The sequence below is a fragment of the Rana temporaria genome, chromosome 6 (assembly GCF_905171775.1).
Source record: "Rana temporaria chromosome 6, aRanTem1.1, whole genome shotgun sequence".
Lineage (NCBI taxonomy): Eukaryota > Metazoa > Chordata > Amphibia > Anura > Ranidae > Rana > Rana temporaria.
This window is the reverse complement of record NC_053494.1, coordinates 9,132,740-9,158,054: the sequence shown is the minus strand read 5'-3', so window position 1 is coordinate 9,158,054 and position 25,315 is coordinate 9,132,740. Positions and strand designations below refer to the sequence as shown.

The 25,315-nt window shown below is 44.6% G+C and overlaps 1 protein-coding gene across 5 annotated transcripts in view; it reads left to right on the top strand.

Annotated features, from left to right (window-relative positions):
- Positions 1-5,523: 5,523 nt before the first annotated feature.
- Positions 5,524-25,315, top strand: part of LOC120943019 (immunoglobulin A1 protease autotransporter-like) — a 112,519-nt gene continuing 92,727 nt past the window's right edge. For 2 of the 5 annotated variants that reach the window (XM_040356067.1, XM_040356066.1), the window contains exon 1: positions 5,527-5,856. In XM_040356067.1, the coding sequence (XP_040212001.1) occupies positions 5,854-5,856 (3 nt within the window). In that variant the 5' untranslated portion in view covers positions 5,527-5,853. Of the gene's footprint in view, positions 5,857-15,618; positions 15,833-25,315 lie in introns of those variants that run through there. The other 3 variants (XM_040356070.1, XM_040356069.1, XM_040356068.1) reach the window with 3 other exon arrangements.

Sequence of the window (25,315 nt, the reverse complement as noted above, 5' to 3'; positions counted from 1 at the left end):
ATTTTAAAGCATGCTATCCCACATTTGTCCGCGGAAAATCCGAGAACAATTGTCGGATTTTCCAAAAACAGCTTGTCATCACACACAATTCCCGTTGGATAATCTGATCGTGTGTACGAGGCTTTTAGAAGCAAAAGTGACCCATCACAACCTCAGTTTAAACAGCGACATGCCTCCCTCCCTAAAAATACTGTTACAAAGTATGGGAAGGGAAAATGTGACTTTAAATGAGGCATCCTTAGTTATATACCCAACGCGTTTCATGGCTCACTGCCAATCATCAGGGGTAAGATGCACATGTATACTGGAAAATCAAATAAATAAAAAAAATAGCTATCAATATACAAAGCCCTTGAATGAGAGGGAAATGTCAAATACACCCCTTTCCTAAAAAATACTTACAGAAAGATCGGCAAGTAAAACCTAGTTCCAGTAGGGGAACGGTATGGTGGTCCGGAAGTAATTGTCCCAACCAGGGTTGAGGCAGGATAACACCCACCTCCCTGAAAGAAATCTCAGAAAGGGCCAGGAGGAACAGCAGCCATGAAACAAACCAGACAGTCACGCCACATGTCCAAAAGATATCATGTGTACATATTTGACCCAAATCTGTGAAAAAAGTGTGAATGAAAACAAAAAGTGTGAATGAACTGAAAATATGTGACACAGGTCAAACGTGTAGATGACAATGACAGGGGGCCCCCTAGTGGATCAAAATGGGTAGACGCTCCAAAGGGAGCCTCAATAATGACCCAAAAAGGGGGCACATACACCACAGCAGAGACTCATCACAACAATAGCAGTAAGGTGAAAAAACATTACAAAAAGTCATTACTAAACATATACAATACATTAAAGTCTGTCTGCAAAGTGATCGCTAGTAGTCCTAAACTTACAAATCATTATGACAGGAAAGAAAACAGGTTTGCCTGTCTTTTGAAATCTAAATTAGAAGTGCAGTGCCTCTGCAAGCGGAGGTACTGGGCATACGGGATAGTCAGAATCAGCAAACTTGGGTGCAAGCTGCTGGCATAAAGTATTGCCGATACTTGGCTTGCGGTAAAGGTCAGATTGTATATAACCCTCTGGGTCGATGAACATGTTGAGATCAAGAAAGGATATTCGTGACTTACTCACCGTATATGTGAATTTTAAATTGTAACAATTGGAGTTCAATTGATCCAAAAACCTATGTAGGTCCCTCTCTGTGCCGGTCCAGATGACCAAAAGGTCATCGATGTACCTAAACCAACACAGGATGCAGGGGAGCCAGGGCATATATATATATATCGCTGGAGAAAACCTCTCTCTCCCATCCCCCTAGATCAGTGGTTCTCAACCTGGGGGTCGGGACCCCCTTGGGGGTCAAATGAGGATTTGCCAGGGGTCCCCAAAACCTGGGCTGTTCCTGAAGCCTGCGACCGCCCACTCAGCCTCTTCACAGAGGATTATTCAGTTCACGGCATAGCTGGGGGGCAGGGACTAGAGGTCAGCTGACTGGTGAGGAATGGGAAGTGGGATTGCTTAGCATAGGTGTCACTGCTACGAGAATCCACAAAGTCGGAAACACAGTAACACTACCTGTGATTAGAGTTGCCTTTAAAAGTCCCCACTACAGTTCTCAGATCAACAGATGACCTTGATCAAGAGCACCTAAGTTGGCTGATCCCAACTCCCCACCAGCACTGCCACTGATCCCAACTCCCCACCAGCACTGCCACTGATCCCAACTCCCCACCAGCACTGCCACTGATCCCAACTCCCCACCAGCACTGCCACTGATCCCAACTCCCCGCCAGCACTGCCACTGATCCCAACTCCCCACCAGCACTGCCACTGATCCCATACTCCCCACCAGGGAGTAAAAGAAGGATTAAAAATAGAGAATACATGGAAAGAAGAGGAAAAGAGGGGGAGGAACAAAGAAAAAGGGAGAGAAAGAATAAGAGAAAGAACAAGAAAGACACCTAGAGAGGGATGGGCATAACAAACAAGAAATTAGGATAGAGAGGGATAAAAGGGAAAGAAATTAGAACAAAGAGAAAGAGTGCTACATCCTAAAATGTACTATAAGGGGTTTTAATATTGTACGAGTGGAAGGGACTCAGGGAGCGCTAAATGTCCGTGAGTTAGGGGGGCAAATTACTTGTCTTGCCTTGGGTGCCAAAAACCCACGATAGGAAAATAATTTTACTGTTAGGGGTCCCCACAACTTGGGAAATTTTATCAAGGGCTCACGGCACTAGACAGGTTGAGAACCACTGCCCTAGATAGAGGTTAGCATAGGATGGAGCGCCATACGTGCCCATGGCTACTCCCTGCACCTGCAAAAACAGTTGATTCTTGAAGACAAAATTATTTTGTAAGTAATTCTAAAACAAAAACGGTTTAGTGGCCAAGAATGTCTGTCTTCCTCTATGAGGAAGGACTCAGCCATTCGGATGCCCTGCTTGTGCGGGATACTCGAATACAAGGATTCAATATCAATAGCAATGAGCAGGGCGCCCGGAGAGAAATGAGTACCCTCCACATGTATAAGTAGATCAGGTGTATCCCTAACTACCTCAATACCGAGCACTTTGACCCCTTTCCTGCCCAGGCCATTTTTCAGCTTTCAGCGCTGTCACACTTTGAATGACAATTGTGTGGTCAAGCTACACTGTAACCATTTTTTATCATTTTCTTCACACAAATAGAGCTTTCTTTTGATGGTATTTAATCACGTCTGGGTTTTTTATTTTTTCCTAAAATAAAAAAAAGCAGATAATTTTGAAAAAAATAAATTCTTAGCTTGTGTCGGAAAATGTTGTAAATAAGTAATTTTTCTCCTTCACTGATGGCCGCTGATGAGGCGGCACTGATGAGGTCGCACTTATGGGCACTGATGAGGCGGCATCTATGGGCACTGATGAGGTGGCACTGATGTGGAGGCACGAATATGCCGCACTTATGGGCACTGATGAGCACTGATTGGCGGCACTAATGGGTGGCACTCGTGGGCATAGATGGGCAATGTTAGGCTGCACTGGTGGGCACAGATTGGCGGCACTGGTGGAAACAGATAGGCGTCAAGGATAGGCGTCACTGATGGGCATTGATGGGCAGCAGTGATAGGCATTGATGGGCAGCACTAACAGCTAGCACTGATTGGCATCACTAATGGCCACTGATTAGGAAAAACTGTCGTGTGTATGCTTTTCCGAGTCTTAAAAACCAGCGCATGCTCAGAATCAAGTTATGAGATGGGAGCGCACCTTCTGGTAAAACTAGCGTTTGTAATGGAGATAGCACATTCGTCACGCTGTAAAAGACTGAAAAGCATGAAGACTGAAAAGCGCGAATCGTCTCTCACCAAACTTTTACAAACACGCGGTAACATGAGATTAGCAAAAGCAGCCCCAAGGGTGGCGCCAGTGGAATCGAACTTCCCCTTTATAGTGCCGTTGTACGTGTTGTACGTCACCGCGCTTGAGAATGACGAGATTTTGGCTTGACAGTGGGTATGCAAGGAAAGCTTGACAAGAATCCCGTTGAGAAAAACAACATTTTTTTTACGACAGGATTCTCGGCCATGTGTACGAGGCTTTAGTGTTCTGTAGTTTAAAAAAAAAAAAACAGTTTATGACGGTTTTACAGTGTGTGCGATTACTTGGTGTGTTTCTACAGATGAGTCTGATCTGAGAGACACGGTGGCCCGGATTCAGATACAATCGTGTATCTTTTGGCGGGCGTAACGTATCTCAGATACGCTACGCCGCCGTAAATTAGGGTGCAAGTTCCGTATTCTGAAAGAACTTACGCCCTAAGTTACGGCGGCGTAACGTATGTTGTCTGGCATAAGCCCGCCTAATTCAAATGTGGATGATGTGCGCAACTCAGAGTTACGACGGCGTATTCGGAGATACGCCGTCGTAACTGCTCTCTGAGCAAGTTGTCCAAGTTGGAGTCCATCCATACCAGAACCGAGGGGATTCATGAGATCCATCCATATGCAAAACCTAAGCGATTTGGCTTCCCTATGAGATGTCTACTTACCCCTGCTTATTTGACTCACTACCTTAAGGTATCTGGTTCCACGCTCTCTGGTAAGCGTAATCTCATTATATATGGTGGTGGGATTGTCACACTGGTGGACTTTCGTGGACTTTGATTTTGCATAGATACATTATTGGCGGCCCGTTGTGGACATTTCCTTTATGATTTTTTTATTCACACTAAGTTTTTGGGACTTTTGTATTTCTTTTCCACTTGGTTTGTGACATATACATACATTTATGATCACCTATGAAATGATTGTTTAGCGCAGCACTTTGATTTCTGAGGTTTTACACAATCTGTGTCAAATGTGGTGCTAGCAGTTCTGCACAAATTTACTACCGGTAATCTTCTCTATCCAAAGTTGTACACACGGACCAAAAGTCAGCCAGATCCTGCTGAACCGGATGATTTTTTGGCACATGTGCACAAGGCTTTTCCCCAGGGCTTTTTTTCTCAGAGAATAGGTGCAGGAACTCCACCTGTCTGAGTTGCCCCTTGACTCCACCCCCTACCCGCCTCTGAGCAACATCCCTTGGTTCCACCCCCTACCTACCTCCCAGTGCTGCCCCTTTTAGAGAATACAGAACCAGGTATCATTTTGTGGTGTTAAGTATGTTGTATGAAATTTGTTAATAACAAGAAAGGCATAAAATAGATCAAGCAACAATGGACACCCCAGCGCACAATAGATCCACTACAGCAACAATGGACTCCCAACAGCCTGCATCAAAAGTTCCTCCAGCAGCCAGCAACATTAGACCCCTCCTTTAACAGTAGATCCTCCCAGCAAAGATTGACCTCCTTGCAGCATAAGACCCACCCCTAGCAACAATAGATCCCCCATCAGCAAAAGTAGACATCCCCAGCAACTACAGACCCCCCCCCCTGCAAAATCAGATGCTTTCTAGCAACAATATATTCCCCAGTAGCCAACATAAATAGATCCTCCAGCAGCCAGCAACAGAGACCCCTCTCTCAACAGTACAACCCTCCCAGCAACGACTGCAACATAAGACCCATCCTAGCAACCATAGATCCCCCACAAGCAACAGAAAAACTCCCCAGGCCCTCTTCTTTCGCAAAAATAGATGGTCTCCAGCAACAATAGCAATATCAGCCATCATCAATTGACCCTCCAGCACCCACCGGCACCCCTTGCCATTACATACATTCAGTTCTAGAGGTGCCGGAACTGCGTTCCCCCGCGTTCCCGCTGGAAAAAAAGCCCTTCTTTTCCCTCTTCCCCCTATCCACCTGGCTCCGATGCTGCTCTCTTGTCGCCAATCTGTGGGCATCATCACTACTAATCTGGTGGGGGTGTGTGGGTTAGAGGAGGAGGATTGGTCGCACACTGAAGAGACCCTGCTGGATCGTGGAATATGGAAAGTATTTCTCTTTAGTCCGCCACCCTAGAAAAAAACGATTGTTTAAACATCGCAGTGCAGGGTAGAGGGTGGCACTCCAAGGGCACTCCAAGGGTAGATTTTTTCTGATTCATGAAGTTGAGTTTTCATTTTAATAACCGTTTCTCATACAGTAATAGATTTTACTGAAACCAAAATATGGGATGGGCGTGCTTGCTCTTAGAACTTCATTCCTTACACTGTTTTACTGAATAAACCGGTGTCAGATGACACACTTGTATGAATTTTTTCTTCCTTCTGTACTCGTATTGGCTGCAATACACAGGGAATTTCCCTGACACTGCTAGGTGAGCGGGAAATTCAAAGTATCAGCAGAACAGGTAAGAGCTCCGTGATTATAACTCAGGAGAAGTGAAAGTATCTGAACAGAAGCCGTGTCCGCTCTCAGAGGATGGTGAGTACACAATCTGCTTTCCATAACTACATGTAAATGCAAAAGTGTTTTTTTTTTTTGTGTGTGTGTCGAGTGTAGAAGGACTGAAACCTATGTCACGTTTTAATTGCTGTCTGAATCTGGGAGATTTCCCCTCTCCATTTGTCTGGGTCACCATTGTTTCTGGAATAGAATGTTATGGGAAATCCAAAATGTGTCACCAGAACAAATCCTGTCTAAAGGGGAAATCTTCAATAAGTAATTTTTTTCTGCTGACCAGTCAAAAGCCGGGTATACACTAGTAGAATATTGAACAAAAAGTCCTACAAAAATTCTCAGTTCATTTGATGGCTTGATGAATGTTGTTCAAAAGTAGTTTTCACATTTGATTTTGGAACAAATAGGCCTCATTCACACGGACGGATCGTTCGGGTCCGCCTGTCAGTTTTGACGGCGGACCTGAACGCCCGCTCCATGCATCCCTATGGAGCGTCGGATGTCAGCGTAGACATGTCCGCTGACATCCGACCCTATCCGATCCGCTAAAAACAGACGTATAGGGGGGGCACGTCCCTATCCGTCCATGGCGGATCGGGTAAGATCTGGTGATCGCTCCATAGGAGACAGCGGTGCCCGACAAGCCCCTCCCCGCTCAGTGAGCAGAGAGGAGCGTGTCATCCGTCGGCTCAGCAGAGATCTGCGGACTGAACTCCCGCTGAGCTGGCGGGAGCAGGTGGACTCCGTAGCGACGGAGTCCGCCTCGTGTGAATGAGGCCATAGACTTTACTGACCGGAAACCACATATTTATTTGAATTTAAGTTTTTGTGCTTATTCACAATTTCCACTTTGAAATTTGAGAAAACCTCACTATGGGCTAGATTCACATAGCCCGCCCTAACTTTGCGGCGGCGTAGCGTATCGTGTTTACACTACGCCTCCGTAAGTTAGCGAGGCAAGTACATGATTCACATAGTACTTGCCTGCTAAGTTACGGCAGCGTAGCCTAAAGCGGGCGGGCGTAAGGGCGCCTAATTCAAAATAGGCTGAGGGGGCGTGTTTAATGTTAATTTCGTTTGACCCGACGTGATTGACGTTTTTTTGGAACGGCGCATGCGCCGTCCGCCTACATATCCCAGTGTGCATTGCGGCAACGTACGCCGCACAGGCCTATTGGTTTTCGACGTGGATGTAAATTACGTCCAGCCCTATTCACGGACGACTTACGCAAACGACGTAAAATTTTCAAATTTCCACGCGGGAACGGCGGCCATACTTAACATTACTATTCCAGCTATTTGATGGAATATCTTTAGGCCTGATAATGCGTTACGTAAACGGCGTATCTGTACTGCGTCGGCCGGGCGTACGTTCGTGAATCGGCGTATCTAGTGATTTACATATTCTACACCGACCGCAATGGAAGCGCCACCTAGCGGCCAGCCTAAATATTGCACCCTAAGATAGGACGGCGCAGGCTGTCGTATCTTAGATAGGTTTAAGTGTATCTCAGTTTGAGAATACACTTAAACATAGGTCGGCGCAGATTCCGAGTTAGGTCGGCGTATCTACTGATACGCCGGCCTAACTCTATGTGAATCTAGCCCTATATGTTCCCATTCACACTGCATATAAAAAATATATATAAATTTCTTACCTTTTATGTTTCCAAGGTGTGATTGATTCTTATGCCGCGTACACACGACCGTTTTTCAGGTTGTAAAAAATGACATTAAAAACGATGGTGTGTGGGCTCCAGAGCATTTTTCATGATGTGAAAAATGGGCATTAAAAATTTCGAACATGCTCTAATTTTTCACAACGTTTTAAACGTTGTAAAAAACGGTCGTGTGTAGGCTTTAACGACGTGAAAAAAACTTGTAAGCTCAGAAGCAAGTTATGAGACGGGAGCGCTCGTTCTGGCAAAACTAGCGTTCGTAATGGAGTAAGCACATTCGTCACGCTGTAACCGACAGAAAAGCGCGAATCGTCTTTTACTAACACGGAATCAGCTAAAGCAGCCCCAAGGGTGGCGTCATTCGCATGGAACTTCCCCTTTATAGTGCCGTCGTACGTGTTGTACGTCACCGCGCTTTGCGAGAGTATTTTCTTTTCACGATCGTGTGTAGGCAAGACCATTTTAATGATCGGGTTGAAAAAAACGTCGTTTTTTCTAGACCATTAAATCTTCATTTTTTACAACCCGAAAAACGGTCGTGTGTACGCGGCATTAGGCCCCTTTCACACTGGGGTGTTTTTCAGGCGCTTTGGCGATAAAAAAAAAAAGCCTGTAAAGCGCCTGAAAGGAGCCTCATCTGCAATCCCAATGTGAAAGCCCGAGTGCTTTCAGAGCCCTTTCACACTGCCAGTGCACGAAAAACGCTGGTAAAGCTCCGCTAAGACCCCTTTCACACTGGGGCGTTTTACAGGCACTTTGGCGTTAAAAAAAAAGCTCCCTCAATGGGAAGGGGGCTGTAGGAGTGGTGTATTCAATGCTCCTAAAGCGCTGCAAAGAAGGTGCTTGCAGGACTTTTTTGGACGCCCTGCCAGCGCAGTGCCTCAGTGTGGAAGCACTCAGACTTTCACATTGGGATTGCAGGCGCTTTACAGGCAATTTTTTTTTAACGCTAAAGCGCTTGAAAAACAACTATGGTATTTATATTAACTACTTCAAGTCTGCCCTATAGCAGTTTTACTAATAAACAAACAAAACCGGTTAACTAAACCACAGTGAAAAATTGCAAGGAAACATCGCCCGGACATACAGTATCTCACATTTGTGTAAATATTTTCTTCTATCTTTTCATGTGACAACACTGAAGAAATGACACTTTGTATCTACAATGTTGTGTAGTGAGTGTACAGCTTGTATAACAGTGTAAATTTGCTGTCCCCTCAAAATAACTCAACACACAGCCATTAATGTCTAAACCACTGGCAACAAAAGTGAGGACACCCCTAAGTGAAAATGTCCAAATTGGGCCCAATTTGCCATTTTTCCTCCCCGGTGTCATGTGACTCGTTAGTGTTACAAGGTCTGAGGTGTGAATGGGGAGCAGGTGTGTTAAATTTGGTGTTATCGCTCTCACTCTCTCATACTGGTCACTGGAAGTTCAACATGGCACCTCATGGCAAAGAACTCTCTGAGGATCTGAAAAAAAAGAATTGTTGCTCTACATAAAGATGGCCGAAGCTATAAGAAAATTGCCAAGACCCTGAAACTGAGCTGCAGCACGGTGGCCAAGACCATACAGCGGTATAACAGGACGGGGTTGCACTGCACACAGCTATACTGAGGGATTCCAATTCCAAATACGATTTTCCCATCAGCTGCCACATTACACATAGAGCTCCTCTCAGGCCTTGTACACACGACCGAACATGTCTGCTGAAACTGGTCCGCGGACCAGTTTCCACGGACATGTCCGACTGTGTTTAGGGCCTATCGGACAGTTTTCCGGCCGAGCGGACAGGTTTCCAGCGGACAAAAGTTTCTTAGCATGCTAAGAAACTTGTCCACTGGAAAGCTGTCCGTCGGACATGTCCGATGGTTAGTATGACTCATCAGACATGTCCGCTGGTTGTGACGTATAACCAGCGGCCCGAAATCCCGCGCATGCGTCGAATTGATTCGACACATGTGTGGAAGCATTGTACTTGTACAAGCATTGTACAAGATCCACTTCCCCAGCAAAAAATAAAATGATACGCTCATATGCATAATTACTAAACCGCATGTTTTGTTTTTTTTCGATCCACTGTACCTTAGTAATCCTTTATGTTACTGGCCGCTTCCTGTATATGGATTCATCGGGTAGTGTGCGGGTATTCTGTCACTTCCTCGATGCCGCAATGTCTCCTGGGAGCTTTTGTCATTGTTCCCAGGAGACATTGCGGAGGTCTGAACTTTAAGCAAGTTCTTTCTAAATCCCGCGATAACTCGCGGCAGACCTCTGCAATATCTCTTGGGAACAATGACAAAAGCTCCCAGGAGACATTGCTGCATGGAGGAAGTGACGGAATACCCGCACACTACCCAATGAATCCATATACAGGAAGTGGCCAGTAACATAAAGGATTACTAAGGTTCGCCTGCACTTGACAGTGACTCGAGCTGGGCATCGCCGCTTAGTGAAGGATTGTCTTGGCTGCTCTCGGCTGCTCTAGTCCTGAAAAGGGAACTACGTTCCTGCTGTGAAAAAAGTGCAGGGACTCCGTTCCCACGCGTTCCCGCAGGACTTGAGCCCAGATTATGGAGATTCCGTCCATATTCCCAATCGCAATGCGCATTGTCACCTTGATAACATTACCACTTGCTGACCGCAATACGTATATATAGCTATATATAGAAGATATCAGCCATAACCCTGGTACCGTTTTCTTCTGCCGGTGGCTGGCTTTCTCATGAAACCAATCAGAGCGGCTCATTAACCGCTGGAATGGTTTCCAAATTAGTGGGAGGGAACATAACCCACTCCTTCCTGCCGCTCGCCGGTGTTTCTCGAGCTCACCGTTTCCACTGGTTTTACAAAGAAGTAAGCCGGCGGTGCGGCCGGCTGCTCCCATAGGCGTAGTTAACACTCTTTGATCGACTCTAAGATCTTGGAGGACCAGAGCGATGTCATGACGTCACTTCCTTTCCAGGCTGGAAGAAAAAAAATAATAATTAAATTGAAAGATCAAAAACATTTTTTTTTTTGCTTTTAAAAAGGTAAAGAAGAGATTTTGGGTCTTTTTGACCCCAGATGTCTCCATGAAGAGAACCTGTCATCCTCATTTCTATTACAAGGGATATTTACATAGCAATAAAAAAAACAGACGGTGTCAAAATAAAAAGTTAAATAAATATAATTTAAAAAAATTTATTTAAAGCGCCCCTTTAGTAAAAGCATACAAAAGTCGCAAACATATGTAAATTGTATTAGAAACACACATGTGAGGTATCCCCACGATCGTTAGAGTGAGAACAATGGTGTACAAAAAATATTTCCGCACTACTAAGAGATAATTGGAATAATGTGTCAACTGCTACAAAACACTGAAAATAGGTAAGACCATACCCTATGCGAGAAAAAGTATAAAAAAATAGTGTTGAGCTGTTGTGGATGACTATAAAGTCAATATAAAGTGCAATGTGCAAAGTGCTTGTATGTAAAAAAACACAATGACCAATAAACAATTACTAGCATTACTAAAAAGTTATTGCACAAAAAAGAATGTAAATGTATACAGATAGGCAAATCTTCATATACTGCCTGAACTGGTAAGATATCTTGCCCTAACACCAAGTGCTGTAGCAACGTTAAAGTGCAAAATGTGCAAATAGAGCAAATCAGCAAATATTGTAGCAACGATAAAGTGCAAATAAAACAAATTCTTGAGGTACATATGTTGAAATATAGTGCAAAATGAACATGCAAAACATAGGTGACAGTACTAAAAACGTATAGGATTGAGAACTTGTTTTCTATATGGTGAACGTGCAGATTAAAGTTCAAAGTGGCAAATAAATATGAAGTGCCAGGATTTGACGTCTTCTATTATTTCCATGCCGTGGATGACCCTCCAGTAACTGCTGTGAGGTTACAGAATATATATCAAATCCGGCCTGGTGCTGCCTGGATGGTTCCTTAGAGCATGGGGATATGTTGCCTGGATGTATGGAGCAAAGCGCCTATTCCTGGGGTATAAATCTCGGGTGTGTTAACAAGGAAAAAAATGAAGGAATCCCGATAGTGTAGTAATTTTGATGAAAAAGACGGGTTTATTGTATAAAAAGTTGGTACTCACATTTAAAATAACATTACAGACGTGTAAAATACGAGCGCCGAGCTCGTCCGCGTCACCTCCAGTGCTTGTAGCGTCCCTATGCGTGTCTACATTGACCACGTGACTTCATCAGGGGATGTAAACAAGCATGGGATGTGTCCTTATATTGGTGAATAGTAGTGTTATTACGGCGGCCATTTTCCTGGAGCTCAGTCACAGGAAGTGATCGGCGACCATATTGCTGGAGGTATGTGTACGGCGCTGGGCGCGGCCATTTTGTTGGCAGTTTAGGATAGAATGATATGTGTTCAGAAGCATGTAAACCGTAAATCCAGCATATTAATCGGGAAAGAGATGCTGAAATGTAAAAACCATATGAAATATTGAAAGCATCAAGGATGTAAGATTGGTTCCTCCATATGGCTGCAATAATAAATAAATAGTAAAGTATTTTTTTTTTTTTTAAAGATATATGCTACCGGAAATGACACGGGTGACATCAAATTGACATACAATACTAAATTTTTTTGCATAAGCATGCAGGTGATCTTGAGTGAGGTAAAGAGGAAGTAGGTGAGGCAGCTAAAATTAGGAGTGGTAAAAGGTACTAAAAGTCGCTAAGGAAACAGTTAAGATCAAATTCCACATTAAGGCCCCGAGGTTCAAGTGTGTCCAATAAAAATATCCATTCTAATTGGCTTATAGTCCTCACTTTATGACCTCCTCTCCAGTGTCTGTTGTAGGGCTCTATCCCCCAAAACTTTAACTGAGTGGGGTCTTTATTATGATGTAGTAGGAAGTGTTTGGACACATTATGTTTGTCAAAACCTTTTATGATGTTCTGTACGTGTTCTTTAATTCTGACCTTCAGTGGTCTTTTGGTACGTCCTCCATACTGCAATCCACAAGGGCATTCTAGCAATTATACTGCTCCTTCTCAAGAAAAATGCTGGCAGAGCATTTTTGCAGAGAAAAACTGTCGTGTGTATGTTTTTCGTCAAGGAAACTGTCGTGGAACTCGACGAGAAAAAAAGAGAACATGCTCTCTTTTTCCTCGTCGGGAGTCTCAATTTCCTCGTCATGCTTCTCGTCGGGCTGGTTTACGACGAGAAACACGTTCGTGTGTATGCTTAGAAACCCGCGCATGCTCAAAATAAAGTATGAGAGGGGAGCGCACCTTCGGTAAAAGTAGCGTTTGTAATGGAGATAGCACATTCGTCACGCTGTAACAGACTGAAAAGCGCGAATCGTCTCTCACCAAACTTTTACTTAACACGCAGTAACATGAGATTAGCAAAATCAGCCCCAAGGGTGGCGCCAGTGGAATCGAATTTCCCCTTTATAGTGCCGTCGTACGTGTTGTACGTCACCGCGTTTGAGAACGACAAAATTTTGCCATGACAGTGTGTATGCAAAGAAAGCTTGACAAGATTCTCGTTGAGGAAAACAACGTTTCTTTTATGTCGAGATTCTCGGTCGTGTGTACGAGGCTTTACAGGAAAAAAATCCTTTGACAGTAAAAAAAGTGAAACTTTTAGTGGGGGGTGTGACGGTATCGGTATGATATCCCCGTCAACGTTCCCTTCTTCCCATAACGAAAATCACCCCAATATTCCACGAGGAGGGATATCCCTGGAATCACCCAGAAAGCCACACATTAGTCCAGGCTTACTGCTAGAACAAGACACTTTATTGACACAAAAACTCAGCTTATATGTGGTTACAGCCTGTTAGGAACGCCCCCCCTCACACAGTGGGGTTTCCCATACAGATTATAGGAGACAAGTCGGAGCCGACCATGCAGACACGTTTCTTTAGATAAAGACATCAGTGGAGTTAATTACTACACTGAAGCAATCAGAATAATTAACATACTACTTCTCTGAACATTTAGCCTGATGATACAATACACATCTTTTAAGGGTAAACACAGATCTTCTTCACACAACACAATAGATCAATTAACGTTTAGAATAGTGAGGGGACATTAGCACGTCAATAACCTGTCAGAGGAATGAATCACACATGAAATTCCTTTCTACCTCTAACCCATATGGCTAGCAGGGAGCAGTACACTGAGACATATAGGCAAATGTATCACAGGGGGATCTGGTATATTCTTTACTAGTTGTAGGTGCTCTTATATAGATGAAATTGGGGTGTTTTTGTAGTGCTACTTGTAATTGTTTATCAGATAGTAAAATATTCCAGTGTCACTAAATGATTTGTTCTATTTTTATAAGAAAATAGAACAAAAAGTTATAGGCCCCGGATTCACATACATTGGCGCATATTTATGCCGGCGTAGCGTATCTAATATACGCTACGCCGACGTAGCGCAGAGAGGCAAGCACCGAATTCACAAAGCACTTGCCTCCCAAACTGCGCTGGGTTTCCTCGGCGTAAGCCAGCGTGGGTGGAAGTGGGCATGAGCCATGCTAATGAGGCGTGACCCCATGCAAATGATGGGCCGAGTGCCATACAAGTACTTAAAACTAACGGTGCATGCGCCGTCCCGTGAACGTATCCCAGTGCGCATGCTCAGAATCACGTCGGAACTACTCCCTAAGATACGACGGATCACTACCTACGGCGTGAACATAATCTACGCCCAGCCCTATTCACGTACAACGTAAACGATGTAAAATACGACGGCTTTGTTACCTGGTCCTTACCTTAGCATGAGTTGCGCCTTATATATGGGGAATAACTTTACGCCGGACGTAGGACTTACGCAAACCGCATATATTATGCGCCGGGCGCAAGTACGTTCGTGAATTGGCATATCTCCCTCATTTGCATATGTGCATAGAAAATCAATGAGAGCGGCAAATGCGCCCAGCGTAAATATGCGCCCACGATACGACGGTGTAGGCAAGTTACGTCGGTCGTAGGAAGCCTATTTTTAGGCGTATCTCAGTTTGTGGGCACGGCGCATGGATACGACGGTGCATAGTTACACTTACGCGGCGTATCTCGAGATACGTCGGCGTAAGTGCTTTGTGAATCCGGGCCATGGTGTCTACAAGATAGGGCGGAGATATGCAATTAGCGAACCTCCAGCTGTTGCAGAACTACAAGTCCCATGAGGCATAGCAAGACTCTGACAGCCACAAGCATGACACCAGAGTCAGAGGCATGATGGGACTTGTATTTTTGCAACAGCTGGAAGTCCGCTAATTGCATATCCCTGAGATAGGGGATAGAATTATGGCATATTTTTTTTTGTTTTTTTACTAGTAATGGCTGTGATCTGTGATTTTAAGTGGGACTGCGACATTGCGGTGGACAGATCGGACACTTTTGACACTATTTTGGGACCATTGACATTTATACAACGATCAATGCTATAAAAATGCACTGATTACTGTGTAAATGTCACTGGCAGGGAAGGGGTTAGCCACTAGGGGTCGATCAAATGGTTTTTAATGTGCTCCCTGGTGAGTGTTTCTAACTTTACAGTAAATGGTGAGTGTTTCTAACTGTTAGGGGATGTGACTGGCCAGAGGAAGAGCCAGATTGTTGTTCCTAGCTAGTAGGAACAGACGATCTGTCTCTCTTCTTCTGTCAGAACAGGGATGTGTGCGTTTACACACACATCCCCGCTCTTACGATCGCGCGTGGCCGGTGGACATGGCGCCCGCCGGCCACGCGCATCGGGTCCCCACGCCGTGCAGCGAGGAAACACACGCGCCTGCTTTAGCTGTTTAAAGGTTTGACGTACAGCTATGGGTATTTGCCCAGGAGAGTCAACCTGCTGCCGTAAAAACAACGGCGGCTGGTTGGCTACTGCCGCCGCCCGCCATCCCTATTCAAGTTGAAACCCCTAATGAAACATAAAAATAAAGCTGCAGACTGTTCTGTCCCTGGGCTGCTTGTGAAAATCCTGTTTGCCTGGCTGTGCAGAAGTGGAGGATCCAGGATATAAGCAGTCCCTACAGAGGGGGGGGGGGGGTGCTACTCATGTACATGGGTTGGTCTGCAAGCGGTTAATATTGTTTTCAGTGCCATATACAGTAACACGTGGAAGCTTAGCATTCACTTAACTGAATATAATTATCAGCTCCGTTTCTTACTGTACTGCTTTTGTATGTGTCGCAACAGATTTTTTATTTCCTGAGGGTTTTGCAGGAAACCGAAACTACCATCAGAACAGGTAAGAGCTTTGTGTTTATCACTCATAAGAAGTGAAACTAACAGTACAGAAGCCACGTCCGCTCTCAGAGGAAGGTGAGTCGTCGTGAGTGTGTGCTTTAAGAATTGAATTATGATAAATATGGGGAATATGTCATTAGATAGAAAGGAGAGGCTTGGCAAATTCTAGATTACCGAATGGTGGTAATTTACATTGGTGGTCCCTGACATTCAGCATTGGTGGTCCCTGGCATGGTGGTCCCTGACATTCAGCATTGGTGGTCCCTGGCATGGTGGTCCCTGACATTCGGCATTGGTGGTCCCTGGCATGGTGGTCCCTGACATTTGGCACTGGTGGACACTGATAAGCTGCACTGGTTTGCATTTATAAGGCTGTAACCTATCATAAACGTGTGTTATGTATGGCTTGCTGGCTGCAGAATGAGAGGTGTGATTTATGTTATGTGGGCGAGTTCACATTTACATGTATAAGCCTCGTGTACCGCCCACATTCACTCCCATCCCAAGGATTCATGGGAAATGTAGTCTGATTACAATTAGAGAGAGAGAAGAGGATATGATGCAATCCCTGTTCTAATACCTCCTACCTGCCAGAAAAGATGAAGCATTTTTTAAATCAGAAAACTGACTTCCTGAAAATTAAATCAGTCTTATCTCTTAAATGGTAAGACATTTCACAAATGTAATAACTGTTTAGTGTTGTGTGTGTGGGGTAATATTATAATGGGGGATTTTTTGAAAATCCTGGAGTTCTGCTTTAAAGCGGATGTGCCACGAAAAAAAATATTAAAAGCCAGCAGCTACAAATACTGCAGCTGCTGACTTTTAATATTAGGACACTTACCTGTCCTGGAGTCCAGCGCCGTCCGCAGCAGAGGATGAGCGATCGCTCGTCACTCTGCTGCTCCCCCCGCCATCCTCAGTGAGGGAACCAGGAAGTGAAGCACTCCGGCTTCACTGTCCGTTTCCCTACGGCGCATGCGCGAGTTGCGCTGCGCCGCTGATTGGCTCCCGCTGTGTACTGGGAGCCGAGTGTTCCCAGAGCACAACGGGGGGTGGGGGATGGGAGGTGACGTTCTGCCCGCAGTAAACCCGAAACTGTGTGGCCGGAAGTGGGTGCAAATACCTGTCTTTAGACCGGTATCTGCACCCCCCTCCCCTCTGAAAGGTGTCAAATGTGACACTGGAGGGGGGAGGGTTCCAATCAGCGTGAGTTCCACTTTAGGGAGGAGCTCCACTTTAATGTCTAAACTGCTGACAACAAAAGTAAGTACACCCCTACGTGAAAATTTCCAAATTGGGCCCAAAATTTTAATATTTTGTGTGGCCACCATTATTTTCCAGCACTGCCCTAACCCTCTTGGGCATGGAGGTCACCAGAGCTTCACGGGTTGTCACTGGAGTCCTCTTCCCCTCCTCCATGATGACATCACAGAGCTGGTGGATGTTAGAGACCTTGCATGTTGGAATACTGCCCTGCGGCCCAGTCTCTGAAGGGAGGGGATCACGCTTCAGTATGTCACAGTACATGTTGGCATTCATGGTCCCCTCAATGATCTGTAGCTCCCCAGTGCCGGCAGCACTCATGCAGCCCCAGACCATGACACTCCCACCACCATGCCTGACTGTAGACAAGACACACTTGTCTTTGTACTCCTCACCTGGTTGCCGCCACACACACTTGTCACCATCTGAACCAAATACTGTATTTATCGGCGTATAACACGCACCGGCGTATAACACGCACCCCAAGCTTAGAAGGGAAGTTTAAGGAAAAAAAACTTACATTTTAAATGCCCATCAATGCAGTCCATCCAGCCTTATAAGTGTCCATCTGCACCTTGCCCAAAATTGCAGCGTTATGTATTTTAAAATTTAGCGCCGGATTTCCTGTGTATTCGGCTTCTCTCGGCGAGCCTAGCCGAGTACACAGTACGATCGGCTCAGCTCCGTCTATGTCGGCGGCGCTCAGAAACAGCGGGGATCGCCGTATAACATGCACCCACGATTTTTCCTGATTTTAAGGGGAAAATAATCTGTGTTATACGCCGATTAATACGGTAAGTTTATCTTGGTCTCATCAGATCACAGGACATGGTTCCAGTAATCCATGTCTTTAGTCTGCTTGTCTTCAGCAAACTGTTGCGTGCTTTCTTGTGCATTATCTTTAGAAGAGGCTTCCTTCTGGGATGACAGCCATGCAGACCAATTTGATGCAGTGTGCGGCGTATGGTCTGAGTACTGACAGGCTGACCCCTCCCCCACCCCTTCAACTTCTGCAGCGATGCTGGCAGCACTCATACGTCTATTTCCCAAAGACAACCTCTGGATATGACGCTGAGCATGTGACCTCAACTTCTTTGGTGGACCATGGCGAGGCCTGTTCTGAGGGGAACCCGTCCTGTTATACCGCTGTATGGTCTTGGCCACCGTGCTGCAGCTCAGTTTCAGGGTCTTGGCAATCTTCTTTTAGCATAGGCCATCTTTACCGGTATGTAGAGCAACAATTCAATTTTTTTCAGATCCTCAGAGAGTTCTTTGCCATGAGATATCATGTTGAACTTCCAGTGACCAGTATGAGAGAGTGAGAGCGATAACACCAAATTTAACACACCTGCTCCCCATTCACACATCAGACCTTGTAACACCAACAAGTCACATGACACCGGGGGGAGGGAAAATTACTAAATGGGCCCAATTTTGGACATCATTTTCACTTAGGGGGGTACTCACTTTTGTTGCGAGCGGTTTAGACATTAATGGCTATGGGGCAGATCCACAGACGAAGTACGCCGGCGTATCTACTGATACGCCGGCGTACTTTCAAATTTCCCGCGTCGTATCTTTAGTTTGAATCCTCAAACCAAGATACGACGGCATTTGGGTAAGATCCGACAGGCGTATGGCTTCGTACGCCTTCGGATCTTAGATGCAATACTTCGGTGCCTGCTGGGTGGAGTTTGCGTCGTTTTCCACGTTGGGTATGCAAATTAGCGATTTACGACGATCCACGAACGTACCCGCGGCCGTCGCATTTTCTTTTTTTTTTTTTTTCCCTTACTTCAGACTCCACCTAGTAGAGTTTTACCTGGAGCGCACAAGTTCTCTCACCGGCCCTTTAGCGTCTCCATTTTGGCTTCGCATCATTAGTAAGGGTGGGGTTTTATCTTGCTTTTTTTTTTTTTTTTTTCCTTTTTTCCTTTTCTCTTCTTTTCTTTTTTGTTTGTATATTTCTTATCATTATTTTCTCTTTTTTTTTTTTTTTTTTTTTAAATTTAATAATTTATTGTAGTATAATTTTTATGTGTTTATTTTAACAAGGTTCAATATATACTATCCATTTTTGTTCCCCTTCCCTCCCCTCCCCAGGTCTTCCCTCTCACCACCCTCAGCCTCTTTATCTATATCTTCCGAAATCTCAAGTGTCAGCCCTTAGATTTTCGACATAGCTCCAAGACCTCTTAAAAGCTCTCCATCCATCCCATTTCTTGCTTTGACCCTTATTATTCCCTTCTATGCCTTCCCTTAGTTCTTCCATCAAGTATGTTTGTTCCACCGCGTCAATCCATTCCCATGTCATGGGGCATTCTATCTCTTGCCATTTTCTGGGTATTAACTTTTTTGCCGCGTTCAACAAATGCGGCACCAGGGAGTCCTTGTATTTTTTAATCCCTTCTTCCCCTCCGTGAAAGAGAATGGTCCATGGGTCCTTCTTTATTTTACTCTTTGTGATTGCTTCTATAAGTTCCAATATCTTCTCCCAGAATCTCTTTATTTTGGGGCATTCCCACCAAAGGTGGGCCATGGTTCCTGGGGTCTCACAGCCCCTCCAGCAGTGTCCTGATTGGTCTTCTTTGAATTTATGTAATTTGTTCGGTGTTATATACCATCTAGCGATACATTTGTAGTTCATTTCAGCGGTTTGGCTATCTACCGCGGAGGAGTGTACCAGTTTCAGCATTTTCTTTAGTTGGGTCCTATCCTGGTGTATTCCAAGTTCCCTTTCCCATTTTTCAATGAATGGTGGGATTTCCCGCTCGTCATTCTCCACCAAGATCCTGTATACCTTTGAGATGGTGCCCCTAGAGGACTCTATAGAGCATAGTTTTTCCATCTCCGTTAACTGGTCACCTGATCTTAGTGGTGATGGTAACTTTTGCACAAAATGACTGAGCTGTTGATACCTCCACTCGTTGATTTCCATCAAACTTTTTTTTTGTTTTAGTTCTAAAAGTGTTATCAAGTGTCCATCTTTAATTATATCCTTTAATTGTGCCGTGTCTTTCTTTATCCAATTTCCCCCCACTTGTGTTTTCCCTGGTGCAAAATAATCGTTATTTTTCAGTGCTATAAGAAGTGAATTAAAATCCTTCTCTGTTTTTTTATAGACCGTGTTCCATACTTTAAGTGCATTTTTAGTAATCTCATGTGTTTTCGTGCTTAATTCTCTAAATTGGGGGGGATTCCATATTATAGCTTCAAGTTTCACCTTTGATAGTGTGTTCTCCAGCCCGACCCACCTTTTTTCTTTGTTGACCCTGGCCCACTCCACCACTCTGGATATTATGACCGCCTCATAATATTTTTTAATGTCCGGTACTGTGAGCCCTCCCTTGGACTTAGGTTGTTTCAGAGTCTGTAGGGAGATTCGGTGCTTCTTGTAATTCCATATATAATTCATGATTATTTTTTTCAGTGTGTTAAGCATAGATCTTGGTAGAGCAATAGGGATCATTTGGAATTTATATACAATTTTGGGGAGTAGAACCATTTTACAGAAATGTATTCGCCCTATCCAGGATATGGGTCTATTTTTTACCCTTTTTATTTCGGCCTTTATTTCATCTAGGAGAGGTATATAATTAGTTTCATATATTTTTTTTATAGTATTTGCTAGTCGAATTCCTAAATATTTAATTTCCCTCTTCCAGGGGAATTGAAAAGTTGATCTTAATAATCTTTCCTCTATCCTATTTATATTTACGTTTAATATTTCTGTTTTTGTAACATTTAATTTAAAGTTTGAAATTTCCCCATATAGCTTACATAAGGTCAGCAGGTTGGGGATTGATGTTATAGGGTTCACCAAGTAAAAGAGTACATCATCTGCAAATGCTGATAGCTTATGTTCCTCCTCCTCTGTCTTAACTTCAATGTCCACGTTTTTACGGATCTTAGCCAGGAGAGGTTCAAGAGACAAAACGAACAAAAGGGGGGACAAAGGACATCCCTGCCTTGTTCCGTTCTTCATTATAAATGATTCTGAGAGGCTACCATTTACTTTTATCTTGGCCGTTGGCGATCGATAAAGGGCCTTGATCCAGTCTAACATCCAGTCTAACATCCTCAGTCCAAAACCCATTCCGTCCAAGGTTTGTATCATGAATCCCCAGTCTACCCTGTCGAACGTTTTTTCCGCGTCTATCGACAGGAGTAGACCTGGGGATCCATTTTCTTTTATTTTTTGAAGAATCAGAAGGGCTCCGACGCCATTGTCTCTTCCCTCCCTCCCCTGGACAAAACCTGTCTGGTCGGGGTGGATCAGTTTTACCATATTCTGTTTGATTCTCTCTGCCAATACTTTCGCAAATAATTTCGTATCGGCATTCAAGAGGGAAATCGGTCTATACCCAGAGCAGCTTTTGATATCTTTGCCTTCCTTTGGTATGACTGTAATGATTGCCTCTAAGGCCTCTCTGCTCATGCCAAAATCTCCTCCTAGGCCGTTGAAGTATCTGCAAAGTACCGGCAGGAGAATCTCCTTACATTTTTTATAATATATAGCCGTAAAGCCGTCTGGCCCTGGGCTTTTACCCGACGCACATCCTATCAAGGCTGTTTGAATTTCTTTTTCTGTAATTGGTCTGTCCATCATCAAACTATCATTTTGATTCATTATTGTCAGTCCGGCTGAATTGAGGAATTCTGAGGTCTTATCCTTTCTCTCCTCCTCTGATCGGATTGTCTGTTCGACTGCATATAGCTTTTCATAATATGCTCTAAAGGTTTCAGCGATGTCTTTTGTTGTATGTGCCTCCCGCCCGTTCTCTTTTTTGATCTTCTCTATGTAGTTCCTTGTTTTCTTCTTCTGAACCATCCTGGCTAGATGTTTGTGTGTTTTATTTCCCCATTTGTATCTTTCCTTTGCAATGAGGTTGAACTCTCTTCTTATTTCCTGGTCCATAAGTTCTTTAAGTTTGTTTCGTTTATTCACCAAGTCCTGGTATAGTTCTTGTTTCATTCCCGTTATTTTGTGTTTCTGTTCTAATTTGAATATTTCCGTGATTAACTCGTCCTTTTTGCGGCTTTTTTCTTTTTTTTTTTCTTGCTCCTTCCGATATTAGGGTCCCTCTTATTACAGCTTTGTGTGCATCCCATATTGTTGCAGTCGATATTCCCTCTATGTCGTTTAGCCTAAAGTATTCTTCAAGATCTTTTTTTATCCTCGTTAAGCTGGATTCCTCCATCAATAGCTCTTCATTGAGTCTCCAGGTTTGTCTTGGCTTCTGGTTTCCCTCTATTTTCAGGGATATGCTAATTGGGGCATGGTCGGATACTGTAATCGATTCAATTTTAGTTTCAACTACCATTTCCAGGGTGTTATGGTCTACTAACAAGTAGTCGATCCGGGAATAGCTTCCATGTACTGGTGAATAAAACGTGTAGTCTCTCTGTTCAGGATTTAAAGTTCTCCACACATCGACCAATTGGTTTCCATGGAGGCTTTTTTTTAACTTTCTTATCTGTGTATTCTTAACTTCCTGTGTCTGTGGTGTCTTGTCAATTTTTGGATCCATGCAGAAATTAAGGTCTCCTCCCAATATTACCTTTCCTGTTCGAAACTCTTTTAACTTCCCCAGTATCTCAGCTACATATTTTATAGGGCGGTCGTTCGGAGCGTATATGTTTACCAGGGTGTATTCCATCTCTTCGATCCTCCCTTTTAAAAATAGGAACCTCCCTTCTGGATCTGTCATTCTGCTCAATAATTTAAACCGCGTCCCCTTGGCGATTCCAATCGCCACTCCTCTCGCTCTCTTGGAGACTGTGTCTCCATAGTACCATGTTGGGTGGTCCTGGGAATATAACCTAATATTAGAATTAATTGAGAGGTGGGTTTCTTGTAAGAAGGCTATGTCGGTTCTCAGTCTTTTCAACTCTTTCAATATTTTGTGTCTCTTTGCCAGGCTATTGAGGCCTTTTACGTTATATGATACACATTTGACTACCGGCATCTTTTTTTCCTCCTTATATTCCTCTTCGGGTCTGACATCTTATTTTCCTTTGAGTTTTTTCTATTGGCTGTCCTGGTGAGAGAGAACTTCCTCCCCCCTGCCCTTCCCTCTTCCCTCCCCCCCCCCCCCCTCCCCCCCTCCTCCTCCCCCCCTCCCCCCCCCCCCCCCCCCCCTCCTCTTGGCCATCTGATGACCTCCGAACCAGCTAACATGTCTTGGTTCGAATCTCTCCAGGTGGGGTCTGGGATTGCCTTCTCTCCTCCCCTCCTGACTACTTCGAGTCAGGGGGGTGAGGGGTGTATCTCGTCTATCTAGGGTACGGTACGGGCCGCATTTTTTTTTTTTTTTTTCCTTCTCTTTTTTAAATTTCTGTTTATCTTTTCCTACTTCTGCCCCTTCGCTACTCCCAGCCGGACAGGTCAGGGGTCTGTATTTCTAATCTGCTACAAAAATCTTTGAGGTCTTCTGGAAACCTCAATACTGCGGACCTCCCTTCCTTCGTTGCTATTAAACAGGCGGGGAACCCCCAGTTATATTTAATTTTCTGGTTTACGAGCTGATTTATAAGTGGTTTTAAAAACCGCCTCCTTGTCAATGTATCGGGGGCCAGGTCTGCAAAGACCTGGAGCTCTCGTCCATTATACACTAACGGGGGTGCCCCCCTTAGTTTCTTTCTGCCCTGCGGTCCAGTCTCTGAAGGGAGGGGATCACGCTTCAGTATGTCACAGTACATGTTGGCATTCATGGTCCCCTCAATGATCTGTAGCTCCCCAGTGCCGGCAGCACTCATGCAGCCCCAGACCATGACACTCCCACCACCATGCCTGACTGTAGACAAGACACACTTGTCTTTGTACTCCTCACCTGGTTGCCGCCACACACACTTGTCACCATCTGAACCAAATACTGTATTTATCGGCGTATAACACGCACCGGCGTATAACACGCACCCCAAGCTTAGAAGGGAAGTTTAAGGAAAAAAAAACTTACATTTTAAATGCCCATCAATGCAGTCCATCCAGCCTTATAAGTGTCCATCTGCACCTTGCCCAAAATTGCAGCGTTATGTATTTTAAAATTTAGCGCCGGATTTCCTGTGTATGTACGATCGGCTCAGCTCCGTCTATGTCGGCGGCGCTCAGAAACAGCGGGGATCGCCGTATAACATGCACCCACGATTTTTCCTGATTTTAAGGGGAAAATAATCTGTGTTATACGCCGATTAATACGATAAGTTTATCTTGGTCTCATCAGATCACAGGACATGGTTCCAGTAATCCATGTCTTTAGTCTGCTTGTCTTCAGCAAACTGTTGCGTGCTTTCTTGTGCATTATCTTTAGAAGAGGCTTCCTTCTGGGATGACAGCCATGCAGACCAATTTGATGCAGTGTGCGGCGTATGGTCTGAGTACTGACAGGCTGACCCCTCCCCCACCCCTTCAACTTCTGCAGCGATGCTGGCAGCACTCATACGTCTATTTCCCAAAGACAACCTCTGGATATGACGCTGAGCATGTGACCTCAACTTCTTTGGTGGACCATGGCGAGGCCTGTTCTGAGGGGAACCCGTCCTGTTATACCGCTGTATGGTCTTGGCCACCGTGCTGCAGCTCAGTTTCAGGGTCTTGGCAATCTTCTTTTAGCATAGGCCATCTTTACCGGTATGTAGAGCAACAATTCAATTTTTTTCAGATCCTCAGAGAGTTCTTTGCCATGAGATATCATGTTGAACTTCCAGTGACCAGTATGAGAGAGTGAGAGCGATAACACCAAATTTAACACACCTGCTCCCCATTCACACCTCAGACCTTGTAACACCAACAAGTCACATGACACCGGGGGGAGGGAAAATTACTAAATGGGCCCAATTTTGGACATCATTTTCACTTAGGGGGGTACTCACTTTTGTTGCGAGCGGTTTAGACATTAATGGCTATGGGGCAGATCCACAGACGAAGTACGCCGGCGTATCTACTGATACGCCGGCGTACTTTCAAATTTCCCGCGTCGTATCTTTAGTTTGAATCCTCAAACCAAGATACGACGGCATTTGGGTAAGATCCGACAGGCGTATGGCTTCGTACGCCTTCGGATCTTAGATGCAATACTTCGGCGCCCGCTGGGTGGAGTTTGCGTCGTTTTCCACGTTGGGTATGCAAATTAGCGATTTACGACGATCCACGAACGTACCCGCGGCCGTCGCATTTTCTAACGCTGTCTGTAGTCGGCTTTTTCCAGCGTATAGTTAAAGCTGGTATTTTGCGGCGTATAGATAGACATGCCATGTTAAGTATGGCCGTCGTTCCCGCGTCGAAATTTGAAT